At 43.2% G+C, this 17552-nt stretch overlaps 2 protein-coding genes across 2 annotated transcripts; one reads left to right on the top strand and one right to left on the bottom strand.

The window, feature by feature from the left end:
- Positions 1 to 643: 643 nt before the first annotated feature.
- On the bottom strand, positions 644 to 4740 carry c13h4orf48 (chromosome 13 C4orf48 homolog). Its single transcript, XM_035783743.2, has 4 exons — positions 4688 to 4740; positions 4233 to 4378; positions 3821 to 3909; positions 644 to 1786 (listed from the first exon to the last, which is right to left on the bottom strand). The coding sequence occupies exons 1-4, from the start codon at positions 4723 to 4725 to the stop codon at positions 1715 to 1717; spliced, it is 345 nt and encodes a 114-aa protein (XP_035639636.1). The 5' UTR covers positions 4726 to 4740; the 3' UTR covers positions 644 to 1714.
- Positions 4741 to 5276: 536 nt separating this feature from the next.
- nelfa (negative elongation factor complex member A) lies at positions 5277 to 17373 on the top strand. The gene is made up of 11 exons (XM_035783745.2): positions 5277 to 5718; positions 7138 to 7309; positions 7693 to 7854; positions 10212 to 10301; positions 10440 to 10567; positions 12902 to 12971; positions 14659 to 14747; positions 14822 to 14933; positions 15333 to 15640; positions 15978 to 16077; positions 16578 to 17373. The coding sequence occupies exons 1-11, from the start codon at positions 5509 to 5511 to the stop codon at positions 16760 to 16762; spliced, it is 1626 nt and encodes a 541-aa protein (XP_035639638.1). The 5' UTR covers positions 5277 to 5508; the 3' UTR covers positions 16763 to 17373.
- The last annotated feature ends 179 nt before the right edge of the window (positions 17374 to 17552 follow it).

Here is a 17552-nt window from a genome sequence, read left to right on the forward strand (position 1 = left end):
CTACAATTGTGTTTCTGGTGTCCTTTGACAGCTCTTTGGTCTTGGCCATAGTGGAGTTTGGAGTGTGACTGTTTGAGGTTGTGGACAGGTGTCTTTTATACTGATAACAAGTTCAAACAGGTGCCATTAATACAGGTAACGAGTGGAGGACAGAGGAGCCTCTTAAAGAAGAAGTTACAGGTATGTGAGAGCCAGAAATCTTGCTTGTTTGTCGGTGACCAAATATTTATTTTCCACCATAATTTGCAAATAAATTCATAAAAAATCCTACAATGTGATTTTCTGGATTTTTTTTCTCATTTTGTATGTCATAGTTGAAGTGTACCTATGATGAAAATTACAGGCCTCTCTCATCTTTTTAAGTGAGAGAACTTGCACAATTGGTGGCTGACTACATACTTTTTTGCCCCACTGTATAAGAAGCAAAACTATACATTACACACACACACCTTGATTAACAAATGTTCTCTTGCTCCTGGGGTTGCTTGCCAGACACTGAAATACAGAGCTTGTAATGTACCAATCAAATCCTCTCAGATCTGTTGAAGTGCATAGGGTGTAGGGTTTAGGGTTCATTTGGGATTGGCCTTCAGTTATTTCCACAACCACTAAAAAGATATCAGAAAGGCATACATACAGTGACGAAAGTTATAATAATGACTTTAATACTAAATAAAACATACAAGACATTACTAAAAGCAGCTTATTGACATTTTGAAACAAAGAAAGCAACAACACAAACACAAAGCATTATTATTATTAATAATACTCCTCTGTAGTTACCATTTTAGCAATACATTGTCAATATTCTACAGTCCCTATGTCTTAGTGGTAAATATGCATGTTTGTCTATATTCTCCTGACCGCTACATCATCCAACACTTTTATCTTCATACAGTTCAGATAGACAGAATAAAGACAAAAGATATGATGAATATAACAAAATGATGAAGTGCCTCAGACAACTGATTGCCATAAACAACTGGTTGAGATGAGTGTAGGCCTACACCCTATAAACATGCGTGGTACCACATACACCTAAAAAGTACACTTATTCTAAAGGCCCGGTGTTGCCATGCCAATAAAAAATAACTTTCCAAGACGCTTGTTATGTTATGCATGTTATTATTAATTAACAACTATTTTGAATGTAATGCTGCTGCTTCGCGTGTATCTATGTGTATGTTAATTATCCTGATCATATTGGCACACATTTAATAAAAGGTGTCTGTCCATTGAACCTATTTACAGATCTACTATGCTATAGCACAACTAATAGGTTACATCCAAATTGAAAGTGTTTTTTTCCCTTTAACTTAAATGTGTAATGTGTAAATCGTATTTTATTTCACAAAATCCCTCAGATAAGACAAAACCTCACATAAGACATGGACATGAGTTCTGGGACAATAGGCTAGCTGTTGTTGGCTTTGCCCTACATGCCATAGTAACGCATGACTGGCTCATCTAAACTCATAAAATGAAATCTTATCTTTAAATAATTAAACCACTGCAATATCAATAGTGATATGTTAGCAAGGAAAATAAAGTGTCTGTTGTACAAATTAGCAAACTAAATGGTACAATATTCCATAGAAGGAAGCTCAGAGAGACAACTGTCTAGTCCAGGCGTTGTTTGTAGTGGGTAAAAGTAAGTGTCCGGCCATTGTGGGTGTGGGGTTGGTTGCCATAGGGGGGCACATCACTACTCCACTCAGCGCAGGGTATTAGTGGGCATGCAGTCACACAGGGCTCGCCTCTCTGCCCTCAACACCAGAGTCTCAGTCTAGGAGGAAACAAAAGCAATGCCATGTTAGGGAGTACTAGGCGGAGTAAACTTTTTAAACTAGGCTAAGACTTGTAGAGGAACTATACAGCAGGTCAGGGTATAGATGTGGTAAAAAGGTCCATCGAACTCGACCAAAACATTGTAATTGCCATGGCAACATGTGGGGGAAAGGGCCGTGGAGGAAAGATCCCAAATCACCTTATTTCAACACAGAAAAAATAGCTTACATTTAGGCTATTGTTTATGTGTGTATTTCACCAGAGGCGCAACTTTCACTGGGGAAAAAGGGGAGATGTCCCCCCAATATTCTGAAATTGTATTTCTTTGTACTGGTTTTATCATTGGAGTGTGATACAAAACGAGATAAGGGTGTGCTTTAGGACCATGTGGACGTCTCCGAGTGGTCAGGTAGGCTGTTTGGAGTGTTTAGTTGACCGGATAAAAAATGTATATGTCCCCCCCACTTCTAAAACCAAAGTTGCGCCCCCTGTATTTCACACTATGTTGAGGTAGAAACCGGAGTATAATGCTTGTATGGATGTCAACCCCAACAAATGTTCATGTCATCTTAACCAATCAACTGTATTACAGTTAAAAATGACTGGACTACCACCACAGATTTCTGTACGCTAGCTATGCTAACCAGTTTATACGAACAGGAGTTAGCATTTAGCAGTCACTTCTTCTAAACCTGAAAAGGGACAACTTCTAAATGTTATGCAGCGAAAACTTCCAAATAATTCCAAATCGGACTTAAGTAACCACATTGTAGGTCTGTTACAATACATAAATCATGATGGATTTGACAAATATCCACTTAGTTAGATCAAATTTGTCAAATGTGTGCTAATCTGGTCAATAGAACGGTTCCATTGACCTCTTTACTGCATCTATAGGGAGCAACTCAGTACTATCCCAGACATAACCAGTGCTTGAAGTGGAATGAAATAGGTGCTGGTACTCATTTTAGGTGCTGGTACTCATTTTAGGTGCTGGTACACAGTGGGGTAGTGGGGGCATTGCGTATACTCACATCTTAATAATATGAATCTGTCAGCAAGTGCACACAACTCTCAACCAGGAGCATCTCACAGAAAAACGACATCGGTAGCCCGTAGCTGGTAGGAAAGGCATTTCAACTTATACCAGGAAATGCTAATTAACCACATAAGGAGACCATTTTGAGGTCTGGGAAAAATAAAACGGAAATATTCTGGGAGGGTTTAGATGCCCATTAATTCAATTGTGCACCTAGCATGAGACCTTTTGGCTAATAACAGTGTTGCTGTACTATACAATGTAGACCTACAGTGTACGTGATGGCAGAGTTTGAAAAACAAATGCACTTCCGATTCATCATCATTTCATTCTACCAGGTAGACCTACTTTGCAGTCTACATTTAATTGGGAAGGTTTTGTGAAAGCCTTGAGAATTGTTCAAACACCGCATGATGACTGAATTGCGCATCGCAAAGATTCAAATAAGACTTCGGACCAAACTTTTGCAATAACTGCTTTGCTTACCCATTGTTGCCTTAAAGCATCGTTGTTGTTCTATTTTAAAAAAAAAAGTGTGATTGAGAATGAAAACCTGAAAAAAACTATAGGAAAACATGTACTTTTTCACACATTTCCTTCGCCAGTCGGGCTGTTTTTTTGTGTGTCAAATTAGAGTATACCCACTTCTTCAGGCACCACTACACCACTGCTGGTACTTATCATATATTAAAGGCAATACAATATTCTTCAACAGGTGCCAGTTCTCAATCAATAGAAAATCAAAGGTGGACAACTACGGCCCACTTCAAGCATTAAGTGTAACAATGTGTAAATACAATAGTTAGTAAATTGATGTAGTTCTGTCCATGAGCTGTTCTTCTCTAGTAATGTTCTGTATTATGTCATATGTCATGTTTTGCGTGGACCCCAGGAAGAGTAACTGCTGCTTATGCAACAGCTAATGGGGATCCTAATAAAATGACACGCTGTAACATAAAGTGTAACTGAAAAGAAAGGGATCGCAACTGTTACCCGGGCATCAAGGTTGAAAGCAGTCTTCTTAAGGTCTTGTAGTGCCCTCTGCATGAATTCAAATGCATGACAGTCCACACATGGACGACCTGCAAGACAACGTGACAAAATATAAAAACTGTGTTCATTATGATTCATTATAGGCTACTGCATTAGTGAAAACAAAAACAATATTTTAAGACGTTTATATTTACAATCAATACCTATCTGCTGATACACTTCCTCAATCGCTGTTGTCAATTGGTATAACCTATCGATTAGGCAATCAATCATAATTGATTGTGTTTGGGGCCTAGAATTTTTTTAAATTCTTTATACACCTAGACAATAGTCATCCACACTACAGTAACAGCCGCTCATTGTGTATAATCGCAAATGCAACAAAGACAATATATTAAATAAAACCACTTACTTTCAGCAGGGATTACCGTCCCTGCCTCCTGCTCAGCATCACTTGGCCTAAAACACAAGAGCTGCACCGCTAATAGCAGCATCACCGCTTGCAAATAGCCGCTCGATACCATACTGATGCTCGGTGCAAGATGACACGAGAAAGACCTGGAAAATGGAAATGGCGAATTTTAGCATATGATTCCTTATGATATGTAATTACGTTTATAAACGAAGCATTGATAGGATATATGAAAACGATTGTAGGCTACGTTTCCACGACTAAAGAAAGCAACACCAGCATCCATAAGAACATCACAGATGCGGAGATCACGTTTTAAATGGGCCAATCTTTTTTTCATAAAAAAAGTATCGGAAATATAACTAAGAACAGTATAACATTTAATGTAGGCCTACTCACTGTGGGTGATATTTTAAAGAAAATAAAAACAATGTAGCCTGCCGAAAGACGCCCACCTCAAGACGATTCTGTTGAATATTAATTCAAAGCGCATGCGTATAAAACCCTTTGAGCGTAGTCACTCGTTACCACAGCCACAAAACCAAAATTGGCTCATAAAATGTAAAATAATTTAATGTTATGCATACATTTAGCAGTGTGGTTAGGGTTTAGTTGTTGTGACTGTGGCAACTGTAAATTAGGCAAACGGATTATCCCTCCACAAATTCCGTAAAATTAGGCCTACGCTAAATTATTTTATTCATTTAATTTATTCATCCCAAATTGAATGTTGGCCTCACTGGTTCGCTAATATTGTTCACATTTCTTCACAGTCGCTTATTTGCATAACCTTATACAGAAATGGTTGTACAATAAATATTATCCGCACGTACACTGACCATTAATTCCTACACATTAGTGCACTCTCCAAGTCAATTTCAAGAAAATGGTTTGTATTATTAGACTTATTTGCAAAAGGGAAGTCAGCATTCCCATTAGGGTCAAACAGCAATGATGTTACAGACGTACATCTCAAGTGTTCTGTAAATTCCATATTTTCAAAAGGCCATGTAAAATTACATTTGTTTTTTGGATAGGTAAGAGAGATGTGTGTTCCTTTGATCTCCCTCGACATGAACATGGGGTCCTTGATATGTAGAATCCTTAGGGCGACATTTAAAATGGTTTAAGGTTAGGGTTTAGTGTAAGGACGTCCCAAGGATCCACGTTAGCACTCAGCACGAACATGGTGGGTGTGTCCTAACCAACCGTTCTAAGTTTTCTTAGCTAGGTAGCCTTTTAAAATGCCCGAACTCAAAACGCTTCTTTTTCCAAGATGGCGTCGATGAAGGATAGCGATACCGGCCTGTGGCTCCATAATAAACTAGGATCAACAGACGAACTTTGGGCGCCTTCTAGTATTGCTTCACTCCTCACTGTTTCAGTTATCGACAATATACGGTTGTGTTTTTCGAGTTTGTCGCCCCCAGTAAAGCTAAAAATCTTGCTCGGGATGCTGCATCTTCCGAGGCGGACTGTTGATGAGGTGGGTACGCGAGTTGCTTGCTATATGACTGACTGAACACTAGTTAGCCACTGCTACTAGTTAGTTTAAATGGGGTTCTGCAGCATGCAGCCTTGGTCGAGTTTCTAACTAACGTTAATATTTCCTGAGTGGGAAGTATATTACACCATGTTTACAATCTAACCGTTTTCAGGGTACACTTATCTAGCTGCATATGGCTTAGACTCTTTGCTTAGGGAGACCTGTTCGGAAGAGCCAAGTGTCTACAGCCAAGAGGTAGTTAGCTAGCTAACTGTCGTTTGTTTAGGCTCATTCTGTCATTTGTTCATTTGTTTACCTAACGCACATGGATTGCTTTCACAAACACTTAGTTAGCTGTCTAGCCTGACGTGTAACATTGAACCTGTTTGTAGTGTAGTCGTGATTTTTTTTTTTGTTGTTCGTCCGAGAAGCGTTCAAATGCTCAAAACTTCTCGGAGCTTTGTCACTCCAAGTGGATTCGCATGTCTGCCAGGCTGCTTGTGCCATTTTGGAGGGCGTAACCAGCGAGTTAGGTTACAAGTCAAAATTGGGAAACAGCCTTTAATTTTTTTTTTTTTTTTTTTTAATCGTCTAATAGCTAAACGTTCTGTTAACTTTGATACAGTCTTGCTTCTTAACTACAACTTGTTGTAAACCTGGTGCACTACAATTTCTCGACATTGATTTGTTTACTTATTATAGTTCTGTGATGATTAATTGATTGAATTAGCTACCTGTATACATTTATACGTGTCATTTCAATTTAATGACCATAACAAAATCGACATATCCTGTAATGCATTATCACCGTCATTCACAGTCCCTGCGGCCTACTGTTTGACCATGTATTGGGCATACATCTTTCCCATGTCCCACTGTTCAGAAGCCTGAAAGCTGCCAGAATTAAACTTGTCCAGCTCCTATTATTGCTGAACTGTGGGACTTTATATCTCCTTCTGGAGGACAGAAGCTCAAAACATTGGGCAAGACTGTGTGGGGTCCTCTATAATGTGCTTGGCCTTGTCCCTTGCTCGTCTATCATAGAGGCCCTGAAGTCTCCTGCACTCAACCCCAGTTTTACGGTCCTCCTGGATGCCCATGTTAGCTACTGACAGCCCAACATGCCAGGAAACAAAGTCAGCACACACACTATATTGAAGGTGTAGTAGTTGGATGTATTCTGTTTCTGTGCCCTGCTCTAACCTCCACCTCCCTCTTATGCCCATATACACCCTGCCCCATGGAGATTCTATAATCGATTTCTTCCTATCAACAGACAGCAATGCATACTGTGAGCCATGTATGCATGTAAAGCCTAAAGACACATGACCATTCCACAAGATTGAATGCTAAAAGTGTATTTATTTTTTAATTAATCTTGCTCTACTAACCTCCCCAATCACCTCCTTTGACATGCAGATGAAGGAGGCCCTATCAGAGATCATCCAGCTGGCCACGGTGGACTCTGAGCCCTGGGTACTGATGGTGGCAGATATCCTTAAGTCCTTCCCAGAGACAGGCTCTCTCAACCTGGACCTGGAGGAGCAGAACCCTAACGTACAGGACATCTTGGGCGAGCTCCGGGAGAAAGGTGGATACACTACCATAGGCTAGGGGTCACAAGTCAAGAGTAAAATGAGAGCAGAAGGGGACATTGAGGGTCTTGGTTCTAGCTTTACAACTGGAATGACTGTGATTATGTAAACTGTGCTTGGGGAATTTGTAGTATGGAATAGGATGCAGGTTCCAGCATTTTGGTGCTGTTCTGACATCACCTGTTGGTTGGCCATCTATCAGAGTCCTACTTTTTCTTTATCACCTGTGAACATGTTAGTGCTTGTGCAGATACTTGTTGGTTGCACCTGCCTGTTTCCTTCACTCTTTGGCGTCTAGGTTTGAGATGCTGTAAAAACAGTGTTAACTGCTTGTGTAAAAAGGGCTTTATAAATACATTTGATTGTTCTCCCCCTGCAGTGAGTGAGTGTGAGGCGTCAGCCATGCTCCCTCTGGAGTGCCAGTACCTGAACAAAAGCGCCCTGACCACCCTGGTGGGCCCACTCACGCCCCCCGTCAAACACTTCCAGCTCAAGAGGAAGCCCAAGAGCGCCACCCTCAGGGCAGAGCTGCTGCAGAAATGTAAGAGAAGACACTTCACTCGATCCACTCACCCTGGGTGCATGTCAATAGTCTAAAGTGGCATCCTCGTCATCTTCTTCATCTGGAGCCTAGGAATACTGATCAAGGATCATGTTCCCCCTGTCCATGTAATGTTACTCATTATGATCTAAAAGGCAGATCTTAGATCACAACTCTTACTCTGAGACGCTTAATGAATGTGGCCCCTGCTCTGAAAAGCAAAAGTTATATGGTGGATGCTTACTTGGGAGTTGCTTTCACTTATCCATTTGTTTTTCACACGTCAGTGCAGATGAAGGAAAGCAGATGAGAAAGTTAAGCCACTTTAGACTCTTCAGGTGGTCCCAGGGCTTTTTCTGTATCAAAAAAGGGCTACGGTGGTGGGCGTGGCACGGTCAGCCCATCAGTGCGGCTGAATTCAGTCAAGGCTTTGGGCAAGAATGTTTTTGAGGCCCCCATCTTGGCGGTTGAGAGAATTTCATTGTTTTAAAGCCAATTTCTTGAAGGAAATTATATGCATTTTTCTTTTCACACATTTTGTTATGGAGTGGAGAGAACTTGATCAGTTAAGCAAATTTTCTGCAAATCAAAATTACTTAAGTTTATTGGTCGTGTACACAGATTTGTGGATGTTATCGCAGGTGCAGTGAAATGCTTGTTTCTCTAGCTCAAAGTGCAGAATAGCTAACTACACACAATCTAAAAAGTCTGGACAAAACATTAGGAACACTTGCTTTGTCCGTGACCTAGACGGACCAGGTGAAAGCTATGATCCCTTATGGATGTCACTTGGTAAATCCACTTCTGTAAGTGTAGATGTAGGGGAGGAGATGGGTTAAAAAACAAAGGATTTGAGACATGGATTGTCTGTGTGCCATTCAGAGGGTTAATGGGCAAGACCAAAGATTTAAGTGCCTTTGAATGAGGTGTGGTAGTAGGTGCCAGGCGTCAAGAACTGCAGCGCTGCTGGGTTTTTCATGCTCAACAGTTTCCCATGTGTATTAAAAATGGTCCACTACCCAAAGGACATCCAGCCAACTTAACACAACTGAGGGACGCATTGGAGTCAACATGGGCCATCAAGCAACCCTGTGGAATGCTTTCGATCCATGCTCTGACGGCTTGAGGCTGTTCTGAGGGTAAAAGGGGGTGCAACTCAATATCAGGAAGGCGTTCCTACGGTTTTGTACACTCATTTGTACACTGGTGTATATGGACAGACAAGTCCTTTCCAGAGACTGCTCCCTCAAGCTGGAGCTGAGAGAAAATTTTGCACTTTAAGTAAGTTTCCTGCAATTCTATGCATTTTGCCATGGCTAATGTTGTGTCCTTATGCTCAAACATTTTAACTAGTCAATACTTCTGAAATCATTGTTTTAGTCTGGCTTTTATTTGAGTGATTGTTAGTTCTCATATGTATTTAAAGATATATAGGTCTATCTTTTCTACATACTAGTTTGTCATTTAAGTTTACGCTGACAGTGTTATTCCATCTTGAAAATAAATTATTTGGACTTAGGCTCGCCATGTTTCGGGTCTCCTGTCCTTTGTAAAAACGGACTATCCTACCGATCCTCGACTTCGGCGATGTCATCTACAAAATTGCCTCCAACACTCTACTCAGCAAACTGGATGCAGTTTATCACAGTGCCATCCGTTTTGTCACTAAAGCACCTTATACCACCCACCACTGCGACCTGTATGCTCTAGTCGGCTGGCCCTCGCTACATATTCGTCGCCAGACCCACTGGCTCCAGGTCATCTACAAGTCCATGCTAGGTAAAGCTCCGCCTTATCTCAGTTCACTGGTCACGATGGCAACACCCATCCGTAGCACGCGCTCCAGCAGGTGTATCTCACTGATCATCCCTAAAGCCAACACCTCATTTGGCCGCCTTTCGTTCCAGTTCTCTGCTGCCTGTGACTGGAACGAATTGCAAAAATCGTTGGAGACTTATCTCCCTCACCAACTTCAAACATCTGCTATCTGAGCAGCTAACCGATCGCTGCAGCTGTACATAGTCTATCGTTAAATAGCCCACCTATTTTATAGGGCCCTACCTTTTGTGCCAGTTTAGTGAATGGTCTTTTTCACATTAGTGAATGGTCATGACTCATGTTCATTACAGCACGCACTGGAAAATGAATATGAACGTTTCTTATTGGACAAGTTCATGTAGTCCCTCCCTATTTGTTTTCTTCTGTTTGGTGCCAAATGAACAGCACACTCTGGTGTATTCACTAGGAATCCAACGGAAGCAAACAGGACGAAACTGTATGGAACTTTAACTAAATTAGTTGTTTTAAACATTTTCCATTGCAAAATATTTTTGCCTCACATTCTGTTGTGGTTTCAGCCACAGAGACGGCTCAACAGCTGAAGAAGACAGCGGGAGTGCCTTTCCATGCAAAAGGAAGAGGCCTGGTCAAGAAGATTGACACCACCAGTGAGTTTGACACACACACACAGCAATTACAATACTCGTTGTTGCTAAGACTATGCATATGAACACTTACACACACATTCATACCCACGGGTGTCTAATTGGTTGCTGAGATATCATGTTTTATACTCTCCCTTCCAGCACCCCTCAAGGGGATCCCCAAAGCCCCATTCCGCAGCCCCACCACCCCCAGTATGTTCAGCCCGCCGAGCAACCGCACACCCATAGCCCCTGCACGGACGCCCCTGCGCAAGGAGAGGGGAGTCAAGGTAACGAAGGGGCCTTAACAAGTGACCTTGTTTTCTTTTAAGGGATAGTTCACCCAAAGTACAAAATTACATTGATTTCCTCATCCTGCAAGCAGTCTATGGACAAGGTAAGATCGCAATCCATGCTTTGGTTTTGTTTTCGGACAGTGGCCACACAAGCAAAACCAAAGCATGGATTGCTGTCTAACCTCGTTCATAGGCTACTTATATAGTAAGGAAACCAATATGTTATTTTGTAAGAAAATAAGGATTTTCACAATAGACAGGAAGCAGGGTTTCCGTTATGAAAATGTGGTGCTGGACATTTGACCAGGAGCATTTTAATTTACCGGACATTTGAGAAATGTACTGGACCCAAATGTATTGGGTGCGTAAACTGATTAGGACGTCCACGCACGGTGCTCAGAATAACCAAAATCACATTTAGATTATGGTAATTCATCTTAACAGAACATGCAACTCCAGGATGCAACGGTGTGCATCCTTGTTCCTGAATTCCGATGCACACTTGGAAGTTTTTAAAATAACTGTCCACATTTACTTTTCCTCAGCCAATAAGACGAGTAACGAATAGCGAAATCACTGCTGTGTGATCACGCTCTCCGCAGCCGACGTAAGACCTTTAAAACAGGTCAACATTCACAAGGCCGCAGGGCCAGACGGATTACCAGGACGTGTACTCCGAGCATGCGCTGACCAACTGGCAAGTGTCTTCACTGACATTTTCAACCTCTTTCTGTCAGTCTGTAATACCAACATGTTTCAAACAGACCACCATAGTCCCTATGCCCAAGAACACTAAGGTAACCTGCCTAAATGACTACAGACCTTTGGCACTCACGTCTGTAGCCATGAAGTGCTTTGAAAGGCTGGTCATGGCTCACAACACAGACCCACTTCAATTTGCATACCACCCCAACAGATCCACAGATGCTGCAATCTTTATTGCACTCCGCACTGCCCTTTCCCACCTGGACAAATGGAACACTTATGTGAGATGCTATTCAATGACTACAGCTCAGCGTTCAACACCATTGTGCCCTCAAAGCTCATCAAGAAAGCTAAGGACCCGGGGACTAAACACCTCCCTCTGCAACTGGATCCTGGACTTCCTGACAGGCTACCCCCAGGTGGTATGGGTAGGTAACAACACATCCTCCACGCTGATCCTCAACACGGGGAGCCCCTCTGGGGTGTGTGCTCAGTCCCCTCCTGTACTCCCTGTTCACTCACGACTACACGGCCAGCCACGACTCCAACACCAAGTTAGCCGATGACACAACAGTGGACAATGAGGGAGGGGGTAAGAGACCTGGCCGTGTGGTACCAGGACAACAACCTTTCCCTCAATGTGATCAAGACAAAGGAGATAATTGTGGACTATAGGAAAAGGAGGACCGAGCATGCCCCCATTCTCATCGACGGGGCTGCAGTGGAGCAGGTTGAGAGCTTCAAGTTCCTTGGTGCCAACATCACCAACAAACTATCATGGTCCAAACACACCAAGACAGTCGAGAAGAGGGCACGACAAAGCCTATTTCCCCCTCAGGGGACTGAAAAGATTTGGCATGGGTCCTCCGATCTTCAAAAGGTTTTACAGCTGCACCATCTGAGAGCATCCTGACTAGTTGCATCACTGCCTGTGAGAGGAAGTGATGTAGTGTTAGAGGAAGGCCCTAAAAATTGTCAGACTCTAGCCACCCAAGTCACAGACTTCTCTATGCTACCGCACGGCAAGAGGTACCGGAGCGCCAAGTCTAGGTCCAAAAGGCTTCTAAACAGCTTCTAACGCAAGCCATAAGACTCCTGAACATCTAATCAAATGGCTACCCAGACTATTTGCATGGCCCTCCTTTTTTACGCTGCTGCTACTCTCTTATCTATGCATAGTCACTTTAATAACTCTACCTACATGTCCATATTACCTCGACTAACTGGTGCCCCCCGCACATTGACTCTGTACCAGTACCCCCTGTGTATAGCCTTTGTTACTTTTATTTCTTAGGTATTTTTCTAAAAACTGCATTGTTGGTTAAGGGCTTGGTTGGTTAAGGTCTACTCTGTTGTATTTGGTGCATGTGACAAATAACATTTTGATTATGTATTTTCATCAATGAATTGGCAAAGCATTATTTAGCAATGGGATTATACATTTTTTTGCAGAATTAAATGCATTTTATTTACGGTCTTTTTTAAATGTATTTTTATGCCAAAAGCCGGCTATTACCGGCTAACAGAAACCCTGATGGGAAGCTGTATTGAAAGGATTGTCATTTTAAATTGATGGTTCAATGTGTTAAGCGAGTCTGATGCACATTATTATCTGTTCTTTAGTTGTTAGACATCTCAGAGCTCGATATGGTGGGAGCTGGTAGAGAGGCAAAGAGGAGAAGAAAGACTTTGGGTAAATGCATTTATTAATATTTTTGATCAGTGCATTCGGAAAGTATTCAGACCCCTTGACTTTTTCCACATTTTGCTACATTACAAGCATTATTCTAAAATTGCTACTTTTTTTCACCCATCAATTTTCACACTACCCCATAATGACAAAGCAAAAACTGTTTATTCATTTTAGCAAATGTATTTTAAAAAATACCCTTTTCAGTACTTTGTTGAAGCACTTTTGACAGCAATTACAGCCTCGTCTTCTTGGGTATGCCGCTAAAAGCTTGGCACAGCTGTATTTGTGGAGTTTCTCCCGTTCTTCTCCACAGATCCTCTCAAGCTCTGTCAGGTTGGATGGGAGCGACGCTGCACAGCTATTTTCAGGTCTCTCCAGAGATGTTCGATTGGGTTCAAGTCCGGGCTCTGGCTGGGCTCTGGCTGGGCCACTAAAGAACATTCAGAGACTTGACCCGAAGCCACTCAGCGTTGTCTTGGCTGTGTGCTTAGGCTCGTCCTGTTGGAAGGTGAACCTTCACCCCAGTCTGAGGTCCTGAGCACTCTGGAGCAGGTTTTCATCAAGGATCTCTCTGTACTTCGCTCCGTTCATCTTTCCCTCGATCCTGACTAGTCTCCCAGTCCCTGCCGCTGAAAAACATCCCCACAGCGTGATGCTGCCACCACCATGCTTCACCGTAGGGATGGTTCCAGGATTTCTCCAGACGTGAAGCTTGGCATTCAGGCCAAAGAGTTCAATCTTGGTTTCATCAGACCAGAGAATCTTGGTTCTCATGGTCTGAGTCCTTTAGGTGTCTTTTGGCAAACTCCAAGCGGGCTGTCACGTGCCTTTTTACTGAGTAGTGGCTTCCGTCTGGCCACTCTACCATAAAGGCCTGATTGGTGAAGTGCTGCAGAGATGGTTGTCCTTCTGGAAGGTTCTCTCATCTCCACAGAGGAACTCTAGAGCTCTGTCAGTGACTGTCGGATTCTTGGTCACCTCCCTGACAAAGGCCCTTCTCGTCCGATTGCTCAGTTTGGTCGGGCGGCCAGCTCTAGGAAAAGTCTTAATGGTTCCAAACTTCTATTTAAAATGATGGAGGCCATTGTGTTCTTGGGGATCTTCAATGTTGCAGAATTGTTTTTTTTTTAGATCTGGTGAAGACCAGATCTGTGCCTCGACACAATCCTGTCTCGGAGCTCTACGGACAATTCCTTCAACCTCATGGTTTGGTTTTTGCTCTGACATGCACTGTCAACTGTGGGACCTTTTTATATAGACAGGTGTGTGCCTTTCCAAATCCTGTCCAATCAATTGAATTTACCAAAGGTGGACTCCAACTTGTAGAAACATCTCAAAGTTGATCAATAGAAACAGGATGCACTTGAGCTCAATTTCGAGTCTCATAGCAAAGGGTCTGAATACTTATGTAAATAAGGTTATTTGTTTTTTTATATTTGATAAATGTACAAACATTTCTAAACCCGTGTTCGCTTTTTCATTATGGGGTATTGTGTATATATTGCTAAGGATTTTTAATTGTTTAATCCATTTTAGAATAAGGCTGTAACATAACAAAATGTGGAAAAAGTCAAGGTGTCTGAATACTTTCTGAAGGCACTGTATCTCTATCTAGCTAGCAGTCTTCACTATTATTCACCGTCTTTGACTCACTCATCCTTATTGATCTCTTTCTCTCGTGGTACAGAAACAGAGGCTGGGGAGAAAGCTGCCAAAGAGGAGGCTGTGGTGGAGAATGCTACACCAGACTATGCTGCTGGACTGGTGTCTACACAGGTAGGAAGAGAGACACTCACGCAATTTACAAAGTGATGTATTGAATTGTAACCTATTCCAACGGGTGTTTTCAGAAACTGGGTGCGTTGAACAACGAGAGCGCCCTGCCGTCTACGAGTTACCTGCCTGCTACTCCCAGTATGGTCCCCTCCTCCTCCTACATTCCCAGTTCAGAGACGCAGCCAGGTGAGAGCGAACTTCACACACCTAGATATCTGTTACCCTCCATTTGGTCTTATACGAAGTTGGTTTTTGCAATATGGCACGGTTGTAGCATATTGAGTAAATAAGCCCTGGACAATTGACAATTAAAGCCTTGTCTGAGCCAGAACGGTCTATAGGGCAGTCTCTTGTTTCTGTAGCGAGGCAGCTTGATATACAATCCTCGTAGCAGCTTGCCTTTTGATACACCACATGGAATTTGATGTATTGGTTTGACAAACTACCTGGATTGACAAAGTTCTGACAAGATTTCCATCCGTACTTACTCCTATCCAATCTTCTGCACAACCAATTAGCGATTGATAGAGCGATAGTCTCAGATGTCGAAAAACTGAGTCTTCATTCATCCTCTTCTTTCTCTAGCGAATGCGGGTGGTTCAGGGCGCGACGCCCTGCAGTCGGGTCGACAGCCTGAGGAGTCGGCCACGCCCAGCGCTGCCGCCACCACCCTCCCCGGCCAGTTCAAACAAAGGACGCCCATGTACAATGCCGGCAACACGGCCGCCAGCCCCACCGCCCCCGCCTCCCCCAACACGCCAGCCAGCACCCCTGCCAGCAGCAACGGCCCCCCAGCTGCCGCCATTGCCACGCAGCCCGAGACCCCAGCCACACAGCCCCCCGCTACCCCCCAGCCCAGCACGCCCCAGCCCAAAAAGAACCTCTCGCTCACTGTGAGTTGGATAAAGGCATCATTGGGACTCTGTTCCAACATTCGCACCACTATACTACTTAGAATGAAGGGATATATTGAGCATGCATTCTAAGATGAACTTGTGTTACTATGCGAGAATGTTGCGCTTACATACAAACACTGACTGTAGAGATTGTAGTTCAGTATTTGTAATGGTGGATTGGCATGGGATGGTGGTTTTACTTAAGTTATGTAGTTTTGCCTTGAATGCACTGTGACTGTAAGTGACTCTGTATAAGAGCATCTGCTAAATGTCTAAAATGTAAATGCATGCAGTGTGGTGTAATCTCTGTGCCATGTGTTGTGGTCCCCCCCAGAGAGAACAGATGTATGCTGCTCAGGAAATGTTCAAGACCGCTAACAAGGTCACCAGACCAGAGAAAGCTCTCATCCTGGGCTTCATGGCCGGATCCAGAGGTACTGTACTGCTTTGTGCAAATACTCCCATTTTCCTAGATTAAGTCCACCTAGCGTGTGAGTTTTGTACTGTTGGAAATTGCAAAGTTTTTGTCATAAGTAACAGCTTTTTGCAACGGAGAAGAAATATTCCCTCAAGTACAGGGGGATGCTGCTGAGAGCAGGACGGCTCATAATAAGGGCTGGAACGGAGAGGTGGAATGGCAAATTCCCACGTATTTGATTCCATTCCACTGATTTTACGCTCCAGCCGTTACCACGAGTCCGTCCTCCCCAATTAAGGTGCAACAGACCTGTGCTGGAGTATGTCCACTTAGTGGCATGCTGTATGAGTTTAACGTACTAGTAATGTTTTTAGTAATGCGTGGGTATGTTCAAGTGCTCTGGAGGCGGAGCTGGCTACACACAAACCTTTTAAAACACTCTCGCTCCACTGCGAGTTCTCCTGCAGTGACACACACCAACTACACCTCTACATGTTGGTGTCTCCCCTCTTCCAGAGAACCCGTGTCCGGAGCAGGGCGACATCATCCAGATCAAGCTAAGCGAGCACACCGAGATCCTGCCCAAGGCGGACGGCACAGGCAGCACCACCATGCTGGTGGACACGGTGTTTGAGATGAACTACTCCACAGGACAGTGGACCCGCCTCAAGAAGTACAAACCAATCACCAACACCTCCTGAGGTGGCTGCTGGCCTGCCTGCCGGGACTAAACACACACATATACATACACATTTACCTACACACGCAGGCCATATCCTACTCAGGTGGCCAGGGACTTGTCATACTCACACTTGTGCAAATACACATGGGCCAAATCCAGCCCGTGAGAGGGGCTGGAGAGTGGGGGAACAGATCCCTCTTTCTCAAAGTTCCTTCATTGCCAAAAGGCAGGGACCTTCAAGACTCATTTCCGTTGGTTCGTTTTTCTTTTCTGTTTTAGTTGTCCCCTCAGATTCCTGAACATTTATGTGTTAGAAGAGTCCTTATACCTTATTTTCATAAGATTCCTGTCAAGACCTGCTTTACTATGAAAAGGTACAAGCATGCCACAAAATATTACAACTGTCCGTGTTTTTCATTGTGAGAATGACGTTTACTGTATTCTTCCTACTTCGTCTGAGAAAATGTAAGAAACTAAAGAGCCCAACCCATCAGTGAAAATGTGACGGAGAGAGGGGTGATGGGTTTCCTTTTTGCTGTGAAATTCTGTTTTGAAAAGTTCCGGAGAATGTCTCGTTTTTTTCCCATCCTTACCAAGAAGGGAAGAAAAATAAAGCGAAAAATGTTCCGATTCCAGAGTGTTAAACAGTCCTTCAGAAGCTCTCCTCCTGCTCTCCTCCATTCTGTCGGAGCCCATGATGACTAGGGTAAATGTGTTCTTCTATGGTCAAGATTTGTTTCAGAGCGTTTTGCTACAGTGTGCACTAACGAATACACCCCAGGGTTGGGGTAAACTCCATTTTGTCAATT

This window comes from Oncorhynchus keta, chromosome 13, assembly GCF_023373465.1.
Source record: "Oncorhynchus keta strain PuntledgeMale-10-30-2019 chromosome 13, Oket_V2, whole genome shotgun sequence".
NCBI classification, from domain to species: domain Eukaryota; kingdom Metazoa; phylum Chordata; class Actinopteri; order Salmoniformes; family Salmonidae; genus Oncorhynchus; species Oncorhynchus keta.

Bases quoted from the DNA above. Each gene is read 5' to 3' on its own strand.
- c13h4orf48 (XM_035783743.2), bottom strand. From the start codon at position 4,725: ATGCGCTTTGAATTAATATTCAACAGAATCGTCTTGAG. The intron at 3,910-4,232 runs GTAAGTGGTTTT...GTTGTCTTGCAG, and splicing joins GACGGTAATCCCTGCTGAAA to GTCGTCCATGTGTGGACTGT. The intron at 1,787-3,820 runs GTAACAGTTGCG...GTTTCCTCCTAG, and splicing joins CTTTCAACCTTGATGCCCGG to ACTGAGACTCTGGTGTTGAG.
- nelfa (XM_035783745.2), top strand. From the start codon at position 5,509: ATGGCGTCGATGAAGGATAGCGATACCGGCCTGTGGCTCCATAATAAA. The intron at 5,719-7,137 runs GTGGGTACGCGA...TTTGACATGCAG, and splicing joins CGAGGCGGACTGTTGATGAG to ATGAAGGAGGCCCTATCAGA. The intron at 10,302-10,439 runs GTGAGTTTGACA...TCTCCCTTCCAG, and splicing joins CAAGAAGATTGACACCACCA to CACCCCTCAAGGGGATCCCC.